Raw genomic sequence first — 18,590 nt, 5'->3', positions numbered from 1 at the left:
AAGTCTCTAGGATTATAGGCATGCACCACTGTGCCTGGATCCTCTGTTTTGTTGTTGTTGTTTTGTTTTTGTTTTTTCCACATCATCAAGTGATACGTGAGGATAAAAGTGACATTGGCAGGCATGCAGATCTGTCATTGTTCTTCCTCCAAATCACCGTGTTCTGTCTGTGTCAGACCTACAACTGGAGGACTGGCAGAGGAAAACAATATTGGGTGAGCCTTTGCCATGAACAAGCAGAATGCAGGGCTCCTTTTGAGCATAATACCATCAGTCCCTCAGCAGCTCTTTGCAGTAGGCACTGTCCCTCCAATTTTCAAAGGAGAAAGGTCACGCCCTTTAGCTGTTTTTCTCTAATGGACATGCCCCTTCCTTCCTCTAGCCTAGTAGAAAATCCAAATCATGGCTGATAAATTTTATTCTCACTATTCAATGGAAAGAGCATTGCAGTTGTAAGCTCTTATCTAGGTTCTATGACCACAAATTCTTTTACTTCCCTAAGCCTCCATTTCTTTATCTTGAAAATGGGGATGAATTTTCTACCCATACTGGTGTTATGAGGAAAAGATCTTGCAAAGCATTTGGCCCAGTTCGGGCCCCTTGGAGCCCCCCCAACCCCCAACCATGCAGGTGTCTGCCCTCGCTCACCCTGTTGCCTTCTTTCTCCATCCTTACCATCCATAAACCAGAGCCAGACTCACTGCACCCTCCCCTCAAGAAGATTGGATAGTTCCTCCTACTCTTCCAGGGGTGTTGGAGAGGGTCTCATCTTACCACAGACATGTGGAAGCATCTACGATACTGGATTCCCCTCAGCGGGTAATCAGAACAGATGGGGAGGCACACCCGAACCCCAGGAACAAGCACCCTTATTTGCCTGCCTGAGCATGCATCTGGGCCCCATTCAAAAGGAAAACCTGGGTCATCCAAATTTTCAATAACCCGACTGAGCCAAATCAGTTAGGGAGGAAATATGGTTGACTGAGCAAATGCCTTAAGTTTAAACAGCCAATCCTTCTAAAGCACAGCCCTGAGCTTGTCACCTTCCTGCCTTAAAAATCTCCCAGGCTCCCCAGTTAAAATCCGATTTCCTTTTCCTATTATTCAAGACCGAAACCTACTGTTCATGTCTCACTACTCTCACATACATAATCAAGCTATTCTTCTTAAATACATCCTAGTGCTTTCTATGTGCAAGATACTAGATTAAGCACTGGGAAACGCGGTAAAGGCAAGCCAGGCAGGCATATGAAGGACATAGACAAGTAAACACTGCAGAGTGAGAAAAGTTGCAATCACGAGTGTCCAGAGCACTTGTGGGCATACCCTGGAGGGGTGCAACCCAGGATGGAGGCATCAGGGAGGCCTCCCTGGGGGAGGCGCCATGAGATCAAACCCTGAGAACCAGTGGGAACTGGAAAGACTTAGCAGGTGGTAGTGAGGAAAGGAAATGCTTCAGAGAGAAGGAACAGCATGTGCAAAAGCTCAGAGACAAAACTATTCTAGTTGCACTCCCAGAAGTACCATTCAGTTAGATTCAACACAGAGTTTACAGCTCGGTGAACCTGGGTGAGAGAATGAGAGCAGTGAGTCCATGGAAACAAGAACGAGCCAGGTGTCTGCACGAGTCCCTGCAGACTTGGTGGGAGTGAGTGATAACACATGAGACCTGGGAGGTATTGGAAGGGAGGCAGGCAAACTGCTGAGACCAGGAAAAGGAGGGACTTCAGCATTCTTCCCTCTACCAGGGGATGCTCACAGCCCCATCCTTCCCCACAAAGCCTTTCTCAGTTGCCCATTTGAAAAACTCCACAGCCCTCCTTTCCTGGAAGCACTGGGTTTTGTGCTGTTCCTATGCAAGTTCCACCTCTGCCTTGCTCAGAGCTCCGTGTGCAGTCTCCCTCCCACCAGCACTTTGGGGCCCTGTCTCTCTTTGTGTCCCCTCACCTTCAGTGAGTGTTGAGGAAATGTCTCTAAAGCAAAGCAGCATTCGCCATACTTTTGCAATCATCTGCTAGTCTAATAAAAAAGAAAAACTTAGCACCCCTTCACTTATCCATACACATGTATGCACAGCAACTTTTGATGTTCATTGGGTGTTCACTGGCTGCCACGCACTGTTCTCAGCATGCTCCTGTTTTAATTCCTTTAATCCTCAAAGCAACACACAGAAAAAGAGTAGGTGCTCTTTTTTCAAATCTGAATTATAAAGATGAGGAAACTGAGACACAAAGGGGAAATAATTTGTCTAAGGTCATGAGCAAATATTGGACCTGGGTTTCCAGTGTAGGCAGTCTGCCTGCAGAGCTCCTACTCCCAATTCAGCCCTGTCCTGCTTGTGGACACGCATCCAAGCATTCAGGCCTAGTTATGTCTACCATAAAACACCTACTACATAGAATTTTAAAAATCATGAGTTAAAAAATAAATATTTCCTAGTATTCTCTTTGCATTCTAGGAAATCATTCTATGCACTCTGCCTTGAAAATCAGTGAAAGTAGAAGATTCGAATAAATGAGAAGGGAATTAACAGGTTTTCAATAAGTTCTGTACCTCACAGAAACTTCTCGCACCTACGCAGTCCCTCATACCTGGTTAGGGGCTTCAGATCTTAGTGGTGAATATTCAGAGCAACCCTGGATCCTGAGGAGAAGCCTGTGGAGATTGGATGGAAGGAAGGAAAGGCGGGCATGGGGCCTGGGAGAATGTGGGGCTGAGCTCCAGCCAGGGTTCCTGAAGTTTGTCATGGAACAACTTAGTGCAGGAGCTTTTTACTTGTTAAAGCGTGCTGGTATTACTGAGGAAGAGGCTTTCATAGGCACCCTTAAACAGCATATAGTGTTTCTTAGTTTGGTCTAAAAACTAACAACTCAGCGTGGTCTGGTACTAGTTATATCCAGTTCATCAGAAGCCCTGATTGGAGAGTATAAGATGTCTTTGATTAATAAAAGATGAGGAAGTGGGTATTTGTTTGCTTAATAAATACAGCCTGGTAGACAAAAATCTTTCCACAGTTTGGTTCTGCAGGGGAAGGGGAGTCCTGAAAGGGTTCCTGGCAGGGTGGTTTTGTTCAACTTAATAAGCATTTGGTCAACACTGACCTCAGGTTCCTGCTTGCTCATGCACATCATGTGCTCACATAAGGTATCTTTAGTCCTCACAGGAACTATATAGAAGGCGGGGCACAGGGGGATGGACAACGTATAAACAAGGAACTAGAAGTAATTTTCCCAAGATCATATAACTAACAGGAAGCTAGGCAGACTGCATTGCAAACCCCAGTTCTGTGGAACTCCTGAGCTCACTCCAGAGCCCACTCCATGAATGCACCATATCCCAGGAATGCACTGTGTACTTTTATGTGGGAGACAGATATAGATAATTGCACATCTAGCAGGTCAAACATGATATTAGAATGGAAGACAAGGTCAAAGAAAGGAATGCTCAGGCCCATAGGTTTGACTGGTAAGTGGTGTCAAGGTAAATTGGGAATACTGGTTTGATCAGTTGAACTGTAGCCTGAATTATTTAGTAAAAAAAAAACAAAACCAAGAGGGAGAAGCTGCTCAGAGCTGTACTGTGCTCATTGATTCCTGCTCCTTCAATCGTCTGTACTGAACTTCTAAAATGAGGCAGCTACATGGCATACAAAGCAACTCTATAAAGTTCAGGTATAGTTATGTTCAGGGATGGACATTAAGGTCATGGAAACTGCAAATCCTGTAAGATTTGGTGACTGTGAACTGAGTGGGCTTCTATTCTGTCAACCAAATATGAAAAGCTTTTTCTTTGCCCCCAACAATCAGCAGCTCTCCATGACCTCTCCCTCTTAGAGCCCTGCCAAATCTTAGGATGGTATGGCACATCTAGGCTGCATTATGCAGTCTCCGAAAAGCCGGATGGATATGATGATGTTATACACCTGCTATCAATCAAGGTGGGAGAAAATAAGCAGCCCGTGCTGCCAGGTGGATGCACTGTCTTGTGCTGTATACTTTTATATGTCTGTGCTTGTGTTCCCTCTCTTGTAAACGATGTACTGCACATGTTGAAAGTTCAGCCACAGACAAGACTGCAAATTATCTGAACTCAAAGGTCTTGTCCCAGGCCATCACCTCCTCCTTCTGAGAGTAGAGTTTGCTGGTAAAACTATAGAAATCTGGGACCTTGGAACCATGACAAATTAGAACCCTGGAGTCAGACTTCTTGACACTGTTCTGGAACCCACAGAATGGCAGTGTCCTAATATTATAGAATGTGGTCGTGTTCAACTTTCAGAACTTAAGAATCCTAGTATGTTAAATCTTTGAAACTAATCTATTCAACAAATATTTCTTTAGTGTGAGATTTTAAGAATTATAAACGTTAGATTCTTAGAAAGGTAAAACATTAATGTGTTGAAGTTCTAGAATGCCAAAAGCAGAAGGTTGCCCTGAATCATTCTTTCCATCGCTTCACTACCTTTTATGAGATCCAGAGCTTATTCCAGGCATGTTGGATTAAAATCTCTCTAATAAGAACATCATTTAGGCTCAGTGACATCACAGAAGGGCCAGCTTGTAGGGACTGAGCAATCATCCCCAGTCCTGGATGCTCGTTTTACCCATGAGACAGTGAGATTCAAGAGAGGGGCAGCAGTTTTGATCAATCACATAGTCCCGTCAAAATTAGACCTCAGTTTTCTGGGCATCTCAAAAAAATAAATAAATACAAAAATAAAAATAGGGTCAGTGTCCCGAGTGTTTCCGAGGTGCTCTTTGTGAGCTGCACAGACTTTTGCCTGGGACCCTGCTCTTCAGAAGGAGTGTACACCAACTCTCTCTGCAGAGGCACCAACCCCGCCCAGGCCACGTGTGCAGTAGATCGCGCAGTATTGGGAGCCCTCCTCCCCCGTTGATGCGTGTTTTATTTTGCTCCCTCCCCTTCCCCGTGTGCCTCCGAATCAATTTTCATTATTTTTTTTCTGTCTGTGTTTGTCTTTGTGGTTCGCAGGTGCTCCCTTGCATTGTTCATCCGCTTCTTCAACCCCTATTGAGCAGTCCCCCTCCCCGCCCCCTTCCCCTCCGGCCAATGAGAGCCAGAGGCGGTTGCTAGGCAACGGTGTGGCCCAGCCAACCCCGGACTCAGACTCTGAGGAAGAGTTTGTCCCTAATTCATTCTTAGTTAAAAGTGGCTCCGCCAGCCTGGGGGTCGCAGCAAACGGTAAGTCCGTCTCTCTTCCTAACTTTTGTGGGTGTTTCTTTTATTTCCTTTTGTTGGCGATGCCAGCTTGGGCCGCCTACTGGGCGGAGGGCCCCGATGCACGATGCACGGTGGGCTTGCGGGTTAGTTAGGCACCAGGAGGCTCCGCTGGCTGAGGCGGTGCAGCTTCTGCTCCTGCCTGACCTCCGAGTTGCAGCAAGGGTCTGCGGGGAGACTGTTGCTGTTTTCCTCCCTGGCGACAGACCTCAGCGTGCAGGTGCACAGACAGAGGTGCACAGACACCAAGAAACATCAGCTAGAGCTCCAGGCAGATAAAGATACAAAGATGGGCTAGGAATGCATGGGGCAGTCCAAATATAAATAGCACTGATTGGCTTCCTACTGTGTGCCAGGGACTGTGTCAGCACTATCACCTGTTGCTTCATTGGATTCTCACAACCCAACTTACCAGGCCAGAATTAGTGTCCCCATTAACAATGAGGAAACTGAGAGAAGGGGTCCTACCTGAAACCCAACACTGGCCTTGAAAGTGCTGATCTTTTACACAGACAGGGCTCTGAAGTCGCAGGCAGTGGCAGGGCTGAATGCTGGCTGAGACAGAGCCACTGCAGTTCAGCGTAGATCCGACTGTGACAAGCTCTTTTTCTCAGCTCTGCCTTGGCTTTCTTTAAGCAGAGAAGGTGTGTGGGGTTCGGTGGGAGAAGTCCATGCTGACCAGGTTTTAGCTCCTGTTCAGGTACTATTAGCCCTGAACCAAAGTGCTTGCTCTGGGTCCAACACAGGCCAGTCCATTTCTTTGCAAAGATGTCCTATAAGGAATTCAAGCCTCCAAAGAAGAGGAGGAAAACTGGGTCCACTCTAACGGCTCCAAAACTTCCCGATTCAGAAGAAATGAGACTGTTTTCCCACAATTAATACTATAAGTTATGTTGACATGGCAAACTTTTATTTATAAGTGCCTATATGGTACTGAATTCCAGACTGGATTCTGGAAATGGAAGCAGAGGTACAAAGAAGTATAAGGCAGAGTTCATCGCACCTGGAATCAGTCAGGTCTGCATTCAACGTAAGCTTTATTGCGGGTGGAATTTGGACTAATCTCCCTATCTCTCCAAGCTTGTTTCCTCGAGCATTAAGTGGACAGTACAGTACACAGTTCCTGATGAGCACCCAATCCAGTTCCTGGGACAGAGAATAAGTTTAGTGAATATTGATACTTGTCCCAGGCACCTGCTGTCTTCCTCTAGAGAACTTACAGAGCCAACATGTGAAAGCAACCCCTGTGCTGCCAGGCACTTAGGCGTGCTCTAAGAAACATCAGAGGCCTTCACTTCGCAGCCCAGAATGATAAGGAAGGATGGAGCCTAGCTCGCTGGGTGATGGGGTGACCCAGGAAAAAGCCTCTGCACTGTCTGAAGGAATTAGAAAATGCCTCTTGGAGGAGGTGTTGGCTGGATCTGAAGGAATAGTCTGCCAGACAGAGATTACCATAGGCAAGAATAACCAAGAGTCCTCTGAACTGAAGGAAAATGTGAACAAAGAACTGGAAGCTGCCCCAGCTCCTGTAAAACTGGGAACCTGGGCCACAAACAGGCACAGACCTGGGCAAAGTATGGAAGGTCACACGGTGAAAGTCACCTGAACTCCTCTAGGTACAGAGTCGATCCCCTTAAAAATGACAAGGGTGGCTTATTCCCACACCTCTTCCCTAGCCAGGACCTCTCCCCAGACTCCGCTGTTGTTAAAAACTAGAGAGATCTTGGGCCTCCATGGGTCTCTTCTGGCAGGACTTTGGGCCCTTCGCTCTCTATGACCCACCCCCAAAGGATCCTCCAGGGCCTGTTCCCTCTGCTCTCTGAGGGTGGCATTGTCTTTTCAGTAATTCGGTGTAAATGCCCATGTGTCAAACAATGTACAGAGATAGAAACCTTAGGCTGGGAGTAAGGAGACCTGGGTTCCAGGCCAGCTCTGTGGCTCACTGGCTACTTGTCCTTGGCATATCACTGTTCTACTCCAGGCCTCCGTTTCCCCATCTTGCCAATGTCAGAGCAGTTTCTAAGGTACTCTGATTTTTTGAGTGTCATATGGTGCTGACAGACTTATCTCTACCAATAGCCTTCTTTAGCTTACTAGGGAAGGGGAAAACATCATATTCATACTTTTATTTTTTATTTTTCATTTTTGGCAAATAAGCATTGCAGGTACAAGAGAAGGCAGGAGATTAAAGTCCTTAATCTCTCCCTTTGTTAATTAACTGAATAAGAGCAATTGCTTTGTTGCATGTTCTGGGGCAACCTGAAGTGCTACTGCATTATTGATGTGCTGGGAAGATGGGAATCGGGGGACATGGGCCACAGCTCTCTGCTCAGTTTTACACCTCTGTACTCCTGCTCCCTGTGGGGCTCAAGACATTATGAATTGCTTCCCTGGGGCCTCGCTGTGAGTATCAGTCTAAAGATTGATATTAGATGTGTCCCATGCCTAAAGGGAGTATCTGGGTCCTTACTGGTCAACTGCTGGAGGGTTGGGGTCCCGGGAGAGCCCACTGTATCTGGCCTACAGCTGTACCCGGCCTGCTACCTCCTGTCCCCTGCAAGCCCAAGCCAGAAGGTCTTCTAGATGCTGAAGTACCTGCTGCTGCTGGCATGAGTCTAGCACTAGTGAGTGACCATGAGTGGGTCCTGCTATATCAGAGTGCAGTAAATATTTACAGGGTTTTGTGTGATATTGTTTTAGCAAAAAAAAAAAAAAAAAAAAAAAAAGAAGAAGAAAAGAGAAAGATGACATATCTTAATGAGTTTATTAGTAGCAGTATTTTACTAATTATAAAAGGAATGATGCTTGGTGGCATTCAGGTAATCCAGAATGGTAAAATGTGGAGTGCTCCTGTAATCCTTATTCCAGACATTGCATTTAACACCTTGGTAGATGGTCTTAGGGATACTTATTCAGTGTCATTGAATGAGTGAATGAATGACCCAGTGAGCAAGCAGTGCAAACTACACAGATCATAGCGCGGCAGAGACAGCCCTGGAGACTGGAGACCCAAATCTGAAATGCAACCCTGATATGTGACCCCAGGCAAGATCCTGAACCTCTCAGATCATCTGTTCCTCCATCCCTGGAATAGGCGGTGGAGACCTTCCAAGGTTGTTATGGAGTCTAAAGACAAAACTGTTTTAAAATCTTCCCAACTACTCACCCAGTTAAGTCTGTGGAGACCACCCTAAACAGATCAATTGCTTTAGGGCCTGCTATCCCTGAGACTTAGTTAGGAATGCATTTTAAATGACAAAGGATGCCCCTCTGGCTCCTGATGGGTGAAAATTTGGCAGTTTCCTGTGGCGACCAGGCTGACCTCTGGAAACCAGCCTTCCCAGCAGCGGGGCTGCCTCTCTGGTTGCTCCCCTGGAGGCCCGCTGCCTGCAGCTGCGTCAACTCCAGCCCAAAGCTGGGACCCCAGGCCTGAGCTGCCTCAGAACCACCCTGCCAAAATCCCCATGTAAAGTGCAGAGAGGGCGCACGGGGCATCACAGCACAACTCACGGTCCCCGTGGAAAACAGGGCAAGGGGCCCTTTGTCATCAGAAGCCTAATCCTCCCCGAAGGGCACTCATGCAGAAACCACTGATGTCTATAAAGAAAGATTTCACTGAAATATCAACTGGTCACGGCTGAGAAGCTAAGGAAGTGGTTAGGATTAAGTAGGTATTTGTCCCTACCCCAAAGAAACTTTTCAGAATAAATATTAAATGTTTCATGAGTTGTTCTAATCTCAATTCTAAAGAGAAGGGGCTTTGCAAACTTGGGAGTTAATATTTAAGAGGGTCAGGAAAGGCTGTTTAGAGTTCCTCAAAGGCTAAGAATTGGTGTCGTAAGATCCCCTTCTGTGTGTAAGGTTGTTCTTTATGTGCATGATCTTATTTGAGCTTCAGTTTATCTCCACTTCACTGTTTGGGAAACTGAGGCCAGGGAGTGGCAGAGACTTGCCCTTTGCCCTGCTGCCCTTAAGGGACATGGCAAAGATTCAAGACCAAGCCTGCTTGACTCCAGAGCCACCATTTCTTTCTTTGTCTTTTTTCATTTTGTTTCCAGTACCAGATTTTGTCATTTTTGTCTCCTCCTTAGTAAAGGCTGGAGAAAACAAGAGGAATTTCACATGAGTGTGCTGTGATGTCCCATGTGTCTCCTTTCTACTTTTAAAAGAATTCCAGGTTGTTGGATGCCTATGGCCACACAAACCTTTAAGAAGCACCCTGTATGTAGGAGGCATTTTATTTCGTGGAAGCATTGACACAACTTATCTGCCCTGGGATGTAACCTGTTTTAATCTCATTGAAGTAAGAAAGGCCCAGAGAAGTTAATTTCCTTCTCTTAGTCACACAGCTTCTAAGTGATCGAGTCAGATTTGAACTCCAGGCCTGCCTGATAAACCACAGCATGGAAAATTTTGTCATGTTTTTGTGAAGTCTGCAGTTTCAAAGACAAATCAGACCAGATGACTTAGACATTAAATTTTGTCACAGCTTCCTGAAAGCAGGATCATCCATGGCTTCCCTCCACCGTACCTCAACCCCCTAGCACTGGGTCCTTCCTGCCTCTCCATAGAAAATGTCTCACCAATCAGCATCACTGTTGTTTGGAAGCTTGATTGACTTTCTAGGGTCTTAAGCAGCTGAGCTTATTTTGTTTTGACTTCCAATCCAGTGGAGGAGTGTTTATTTTTCTTTCTCAATGGGAAACACTGTGTGCATGCAAGCTCCTTCTAAAAGTGTTTTCTTAAAACAATATAAAAATTTCAACTTAATATAGAACCTATCCAGGGTCCCTGGAGGGAGACTGCCCAGGTCCCTTCAAGTCAGTTTGTGAAATGCCTGTTGAGGGAAGTGTCCCGTGAGATTTTTTTTCTCCTTTCACCAAGAATTTCATGGAAGCTATTTCTGTTGTTCTGCACCAACTGCAGTTTCTTGGGTCTGCTTGCTTAGCAAGTTGCAAGGATAAAGGGTAAAGTTTTCAAGCAGTTTGGTTCACCAAGGCTCCCAGCTCTTGCATCAAAAGACCTTTGTTGGTAAATAAATTTGTATTACACCTGCTGTAGAGAGAAACCAACTTCCTAAGTCCTGGTAGCAAGACAAATTGATTTCGTCATTCATTCCTGATGACATTTTAAATGTTCGTGGGCATTTTTCAGAGAGATGGCAGAGAGTGGGGGTGGGGGGTGAAGCATATTCTAAGCTGAGAGATCCTAGAAAATAGGTATTTACATTATGGGGTCAAAATTCCTTAAATGAAACCATAGGAGTCAGATGCACTTCAGAATTCAGATATTTTCAGATTGAAAAAAGAAAATAGAATATATCTTCTGTGTTCTTCCTGAAACTCCCATAGTGATCAAACCATCACTGTTTCTGCAGTGAAACAGAAAAACTAATGTGGTTATCCTAGTGGGATTAAAAAAAAAAAAAATTAAAAAAAAAAAAAAAAAAAAAAAAGCTAAAAGGCTCCTGCCAGTTCAGGTTTTTTGCCACCAGGTGAATTTTGGTAAAACATTTGGTCTCGCAGTTTGGGGGTTTTGTATCAGTGGCTAATGAATGGTAATCCTGAATTGTCCCTTTTTTTAAATGGGGGAACCAAGGTTCAGAAGGGCTTAGTAACCTGTCCATGGTTATAGGAACAAATCACCTAAAAACTAGACCAAGCTCTAAGTTTAGAGTGCTTGTTGCTTACCTATAATTACTGCCTGGAAAGGCTTCACCCACTCTGCTTGGCAGTGAGAGCTTAGGGAACCGCACAGCATGCCGGCTGCTTGCAGGCCTCAGTAGGAGGCAAGGCCCAGTGGTCGTTTCTCCAAAGTCCAGAGCTTGGCCAGCGTGAGTTCTTCAGGAAGCTGTCCTGCAGCCTGTCTGATGGCGTGCCCGCTCCTTCGATGCCCTACTGTCTTTTGCACAGACTCCTCCCTTGCAGCCTGGGCCCTGGTTATTCGTGTGTCTGTATTCCCTCTCCCGCTCCAAGTTTCTGAAGGAGGTCCTGGTCACACTGTACCTCTTGCACATCCACAGCTTGTGGCACCTAACTTCAAAATTGAAAATCAAAATCGAACTGAAAAATAAGTTGATTTCCCTTTCTCCCTCCTTTCTACCAGCACCCGTTCCATGCCTGTGCACGACCACCACCCAAAAACAGCGCACAGAGCCACATACCTGGTAGCGCTGTGGAGATTTGTGGAGATGAAGCAATTTGCCCAGCTACAGAGCCAAGATTCAAAGCATGGCCCAGACTTCAGGGCCCTTTCCACACTGCCAGGTGCTCTCCGAGCCAGACAAGCCCTCACCTGTGGCCTCCCACCAGGGCCAGACAATTATGCCCCCTAATTGGGGGCAGTGGGGACACCCTCACAGGGGTCACTTGCGTTTTATGTAGTTTACAAAGTCCTTTTTCATACGTTCCCTCAGGCAAACTCTAGTGACTCTAATTTAATTGCCACATTGGCTTTCTAGGAGGTAAGGCTTCTTCCTGACCTCACAAAATAAACAGGTCACACTTTGAATTAATGTAACTGAACGTCCTGGGAGAACCAGGCCCTCTAATTAGTCTCTCACGTGACTGGATTGCAGACTCTCTGCAGCTCCTTTTCCATTCATTTCCCCCAAATGTCGTTGCATTAAAAAGTACAGAAATAACAATTTTGGTGTATGGCTTGATTGGATCTAGGCGCTCCTAGACCACCCCTTGAGGAGGGCACATTAGCCATGTGTATCAGCTTTTTCCATCTGGAAACTAAGCCTGGTTTGTGTCCCCATTGAAATGTTAGTGACCTGCTTCACGGGCCCTTGTGAACACTACATCTTTTTTTTTTTTTTTTTTTTCTCCTGAATACTTGGGATTGAACCCAGGGGCTCTTAACCACTGACCACATCCCCATTTTATTTAGAGACAGGGTCTCACGAGTTGCTCAGGGCCTCACTAAGTTGCTGAGGCTGGCTCTGAACTCGTGATCCACCTGCCTCAGCCTCCCAAGCCGCTGGGATTACAGGTGTACGCCACTGCGCCCGGCTAGGACACCACATCTTAAAGCACTTCCTGACACTTTGGGGCCCACGGTGCCAAAGACGCACCTGGAAGAAGGCCAAGGAGTGTTTGGGAGATTAGTTTAGCTAACATTCATGCACCCATCTCACTCCCAAAACTTGCTCATGCCCATCATCCTGTTGGATCCACGGAACGGCAAGGATGGCTGTGTGGGGCGGGTTGTGAGCCCGGGACACTTGAGAGACAAGTACAGAATGCGGAGCTCCTTAGGGAGCTGTCCCTGGGCTGCACAACTCTGAACCAGCTTTGGGTTCGCTAGCGGCTGGTTGGTCTAGCCTGTGAAGCCTGCTGCCATCCATGTCAGCTCAGTTTTCCAGTTAAGAACCTATTGGAGAAGCTTCCTCCCAGTCGCCATGAGCTAGCATGGAAAGCTAACTAGAGAAGACGTGCCTGGGAACAGGGCGCCTGGCTTCTTCTTTTTATTTTTTTTCTTTTTCTTTTTAAATTATTTTTAGATATACATGACAGTAGAGTATATTTTGACATATTATACACACATGGAGTACAACTTCCCATTCTTGTGGTTGTACATGATGTGGAGTTACACTGGTTGTGTATTCATATATGAACACAGGAAAGTTATGGCTGATTCATTCTACTGTCTTTCCTATTCTCATCCCCCCTCCCATCCCTTCACTCCCCTTTGTCTAATCCAATGAACTTCTATTCTTCCATCCTCTCCCCCTTATTATGTGCTACCATCTACATATCAGAGAGAACGTTCCACCTTTGGTTTTTGGGATTGGCTTATTTCACTTACCATGATATTCTCCATTTACTGGCATTCATCTGTTTACTGGCAAATACCATCATTTCCTTCTTTATGGTCCAGTAATATTCCATTGTGTGTGTGTGTGTGTGTGTGTGTGTGTGTGTGTGTGTGTGTATACATATATATATATCACATTTTCTTTATCCATTCAGCTGTTGAGGGGCACCGGGGTTGTTTCCATAGCTTAGCTATTGTGAATTGAGCTGCTATAAATATTCATGTAACTGTGTCATTATAGTATGCTAATTTTAAGTCCTTTGGGTGTATCTGGAAGAGTGGAATAACTGGGTCAAATGGTGGTTCCATTCCAAGTGTTCTGAGGAATCTCCATACTGCTTTCCAGAGTGGTTGCACCAATTTTCAGTCCCACTAGCAATGTATGAGTGTACGTTTCCCCCCACATCTTTACCAACATTTATTGTTATTTGTATTCTTAATGATTGCCATTCTGACTAGAGTGAGATGAAATCTGAGAGTAGTTTTAATTTGCATTTCTCTAATTGCTAGAGATGTTGAACATTTTTTCATATGTTTGTTGACTGATTCTATTTCTTTGTGACATGCCTATTCAGTTCCTTTGCCCATTTATTGATCGGTTATTTGTCTTTTGGGAGTACACCTAGCTTCTGATCCCAGCGCTATCTCTAAACTACTGTCACCTTGCAAGAGCTTTGTCCCTTAGCTTTCTAGTCCGGGCAGTGAGAGGTCTGGATTAAATCAACATTTCCTACATCTTTTTCATCTCCGCTTCTGTCACTGGTGAAGTCTACCACGGTGGTGCACCCACCTACACTGTTATTTATGTTCCTTTAAACTGCCTCTTTTCTAGACTTCTTTACTTCTTTCAGAAGGAAATTGTGTATCACCACTGTGCTTCGCTTGCCATATGGCAAGTGTATGCCTTGCCATAAATAGAAGGTAACTGTAAAAATAAACACAATGAAAACAGGTTATCTCGTTCTGGCAAGAGACCGCTCAAGGACACAGAGCAGAGACTTGCCTCTCTCTGTTAGACAGGGACATGGGCACGTGTTAGGTGTTAAAAACACCAGTAGCAAAGGGCCGAATGAAGTAGAAGCTGTGCCACCTGTGACTTGGGCTTCCTTAATGCTCACCCCACTGGATGCCAGAGGAATCTCGTCCACAGGGCCTACACCTCCGTGGCTTTTCCGCGTCCACTCTCCAGGCTTTTTATGCTACCCCGCGGCCTGCTCACCTTGAGAATAAACGTCTCATGCTGCTCCCAGAACCCATCCTCCTGTCCCTTTCCTAAGGGAGTCATCTGTTCCCACCTTCCCGTCACAGCCCCTGGCCCTCCGCCCCCTGTCGTCAGGTCTGAGCTGGGTGCTTTGAGCTCAGCTGGATCCTCCATTACTGGTTAATGACTCCAGTGTGGACCAGGGAACCACATGGCTTCCTCTTCGCCCTACTCCTTCTTCACCTCCTCCCTCTCCCTCTGAACTGCCATTATTTATAGAAGTGTTTGAGATTAAACAACTAAAAAACAATTCCCTCTGCTTTACAAGGCCTAAAAGGACCAAGACCAGAAGAAAAGCAGAAATGACACAATAGGGACCACGGTAGGAAAAGGTGGGCTCTGGAGGCCTGCAGGCCCTTGCTCTGCTGTGCTCCATAGGCAATTGGCTTAACCTCTCTGGACCTCAGTTTCCTCCTCCGTAGAGATTGGTTTTAATAAGACTTCACAAAATTCTTGTAAAAATGAAAAAACATGGACAAGGCTTCTGGCACAGTGGTTGCTACATTATAGGTGCCCAGTGAATGTGCTTCCTCTTTCCCCTTATGGAACCCAAAAAATTTTGGCCAGATATCCTTGGAAGGAAGACTGATTTCAACACTCTTACCCCTCCAGGCTTGGAAGAGCCTCCGCAATTAATAGCTCTGCCTGGGAGCCCTGAGCTTGGATCCCCTCCCCCGCTGGGTGATTTCCAGAGGTTGGGGGGAGGGGGCGGTGAACCCAAGGCAGCAGCTAAGCAAACATAGCATGGGGTCTTAGAAACAGCTCAGCCGCCCTGGCTGGAGCCCTGCCTCACTCCCATTCCCCACCGTCCCAGCAGCTGAGTGTGATGTTTGGTACCAGATGAAGCCCTGATGCCTTTTCCTTCTGGTCAGCTGGCCTTCCCGCTGGAGTTGAAAGGAGAGGAAAATGGCTGGTAATTCGTTTATGCTCCATTCCCCCCCTCCTGGTGGATCATATTTCTATAAATAACTCTGGAAAGCTGCGGCACTGGCTAACCATCACAGTACATATATTTGCACTTCCAGAAGCCTCTCTTTAGGTGCCCCAGTGGAAGCTCGCTCGGTGGGGGCGGGGGGACACACCTGAGGAGGATGGTTTCTCCTCCCAGTACCTGTGTGACCTCACCACGCCCGTCTCTAAAGGGCACCAAGCAGAGCAGGGTGGGGGGTTCCAAGGTGGAAAAGGATAACATGGAGGGCGCTGAGGTGACATCAGTGTTCCGTGTTCCCTGGTCTCCCATTAGTCTCTGCTCCGCTCTTTGGCAAAGAATGCAGAACATTTTCAGGGGGTGAGAAGGTTATCGGATCCAGACTGAAGTTGTTATCACCCGTCTGCTGTCATCCTCAAGTTGAGATGATCCCTGACTCTCTGTATGAGGCCGTGCCCCTGAGCCAGAGCCTTTCTTACTCTGTCTTCTTTCCTCCCTGGCTCCTTGCCTCCTGTCCCTCCCTTTAGTCCATCCCTCACACTGACCAGGGCGACCCTTCCCAAGTCCCAATACTAGCAGCTCAGGTCTCCACAGCCAGCAGCCCAGGCCTTTCCCCTGATGCCCTCCCTTCCCTCTGGCTGCCCACCTGGAAGCAGACAGGACACTATTCTCGAGGGGACAGAGAACAGGTCCTGTGGCAAATGTCAAGACTAGGAACAAAGGCTTCTGGACACCACACAACCTCTCTAATTCAGAAAGCAGTGAGCCAGGTATTGGTGGTATATGCCTATAATTCCAGCAGTGCGGAGGCTGGGGCAGTTTGAGGCCAGCCTCAGCAACTTAGCAAGACCCTCCTCAACTTGGTGAAGCCTTGTCTCAAAAACAACAACAACAACAACAACAACAACAAAAATCACAAAGGTCTGGGGGTATAACTCAGTAATGAAGCACCCCTGGGTTTAATCCCCATTGCAAAAAAGGAAAAATAGAGAACAGGGGAGGGTCTCTGTGATTTGGACTGATATGGGAAGAAGTGGGTCTTGTTTGCCCTTAGAACCAACAAATTATGATTAAGGATCTAGGGTGTGCCTGGGCCCCTGGAGAATAGCAAGCAGTCATCTTGCACCTTGACTGCTGGAGAGGCAGAGAGACACATAAACAGCTGTACCCTGTAGCAGACATGGGTGGGAGGGAGACAAAGTCAGGGATGCACCAGGGTATGTGAGGAGGTTTGATGGAAACTGGGAGGTTCAGGACCCTTCCCAGAGAAAGAAGGTTAACTCCCCAAAAGACAGGCACACATACACATTCAGATTTGGTTGGCCTGATGTTCACACATTGCCTCCCATCCAATAATAATAATATCAGTTATTTGCATATAGCCAAATGCTTCCAGTCTAATTCTGAGTTCTGGAATTGTTTATTTCCTCAAAATTCCATTTGTTCATTCATTCACCCCCTCATTTAGCAGACTTTTCCTGTGGTGCTCTGTGTGAGCAGGTGAATGAACTCGGACTGCCTCTGTTTCCTACCTGAGTAGCCAGGTGCTCAGGGGACAGGGGAGAGAAGCACTGAGGTCCACTGCAGGGGCCAGTGGCGGGGAGGCAAAACTGTCTTCCTCCCTGTGGAAAGAGCAGCTTCACCTCGCTCCTCCCCCTCTCAGGGAGCAGCCCTTTCAGAGACTGGATTTTCCTGGGTTTGGCGTAGGGATGGAGCGAGCCTTGTCCACTCATGTCAGAGCCCACCTCAGCCACCAGGTGGGTCTCATCTTGCCTTGGCTTGCATAGCAGAAGAACAAATCCCACCACTCAGCTCCTACAGGGTGCCAGGGGTTAGGCTGGGTGCTTTGCCTTTCCCACCCCATTGAATCTGCCAGAAGATTGGAATGTTCTGGAAGAGAAGAATTAAGTGTGGGTTTAAATTTATTTTGCCGCCATCATTATTAGCTGTGATCTTTAGCAAATGATTGAAATTCTGGGGTTCATTCTTTTCCTCCTGTATAAAATGGGGATAATAGTACCTACTTCATAGGTGTTAGAATTCAATGTGAATTAACATTTGTGAAGTACCAGGCTAGTGCAAAGTCTTAAATAGAAGCTTCTGTTAGGATTACCATTGCTCTGGTTACTGATATACTGGCCCGAGCATCCAAAAGCTACAAGTCGCCCAAAGTCACACAGATAGTGAGTGGTACTTTTCATCCCAGGTGTGCCTGACTCTTTAACCCAACCTCTTCTCAACCCGCCAGGCTACTTTTCCTCATCTAATGACCATTGTCCCCCTTTCTTGACAGCCCTTGGGAAGCCACAGGGTCTAAGGGAACCTCCAAAGCAGATCAGAGGTTTCTTTTCCCGCCGCCTGCACAGAGGATAAGGCTGCGTGCAATCTTGGCAGCAATCCCCAGCCCCTGGCCAGAAGCCCCTGAATGGAAATCGCTGAGTTGCTCTCGGGTGCTCCCAGCTCTTTTGAGACACTCCCGTTGGGCCCCTGTGTGGGTGACAAGATGATGCATGAGGTCTGGCTAAGCAGCTTATTTGTCTGAGCTGGTGATGGTCTTTGTCCTGAGGTGGGTTAATGGTAAGGGGCAATGGCCCCTTAAGGCCTGGACAATAGGCAGGCTTCTCAGGTCATCAAATCACTCAGCAGAATAGTGCTGAGCCCCTCAGAGCACAGGAGGCCTCTGCCCCTCCACTCCTGCTAACCCTGCTCATCAGCAGGACGCGGCTCCCCTCCCAGCAAAGAGGAACACTGGAATAATGGGGAGAAAGCAGCAGAGCGCATTAGAATGACAAAAGATGAGAAGAGGAAGCCAAGAGAGGGGACAGTGGTAATGCCTGCCTGAACCCTGCCCCGGGCTCTGTGCTGGGCTTCCCCCTCCGCAGGCACTGGCCTCTCACCTAGCTGCGCTGGACCCACTTCCCCAGCTGCTCCTAAACTGCCAGAACTAAATGCCACAGATTACGGTTGGAACTTTCTGTCCTGGCAGTCATGGCCTGTTGGAATTCACCCCTTCCCCTCCCATTCCAAGCTCTCTGATCCTTCCCAAAGCCCCGCTCGAGTGAGGACATCATATGGCCTTCACCACCTGCTTCCACCGAAGCAGTTCCCTTTTATGAGTTCTACATTTGCTTCTCATGAAGATCCTATTTAAAGAACACTTCTAATATTAGGATTTTTTTCAAAGTAGGAAAACCACTGATTTAAATCAACTCTCTATATGGAGAAGGGGAGCTGGGATTCATGGCCCGGTCTTCTCCCTCCCGGTCCAGATTTTCCTCAATGTGTGTGTTCATTCATTCATTAAAGAGATGTCTGCAGTCACCTGCTGTGTGTCTCTAGATC

General features: G+C 46.9%; 1 protein-coding gene across 2 annotated transcripts in view; it reads left to right on the top strand.

The window, feature by feature from the left end:
* The window catches only part of Tenm4 (teneurin transmembrane protein 4), a 712,052-nt gene that overhangs the window by 428,086 nt on the left and 265,376 nt on the right, over positions 1-18,590 (top strand). For both annotated transcript variants that reach the window (XM_047517532.1, XM_047517531.1), the window contains exon 7: positions 4,993-5,202. In XM_047517532.1, coding sequence (XP_047373488.1) covers positions 4,993-5,202 — 210 coding nt within the window. The remainder of the gene's footprint in view (positions 1-4,992; positions 5,203-18,590) is intronic.

This window comes from Sciurus carolinensis, chromosome 11 (assembly GCF_902686445.1).
Source record: "Sciurus carolinensis chromosome 11, mSciCar1.2, whole genome shotgun sequence".
NCBI classification, from domain to species: Eukaryota; Metazoa; Chordata; class Mammalia; order Rodentia; family Sciuridae; genus Sciurus; species Sciurus carolinensis.
The sequence above is the reverse complement of the archived record's forward strand: the minus strand, read 5'-3'. Positions and strand labels throughout refer to the sequence as shown.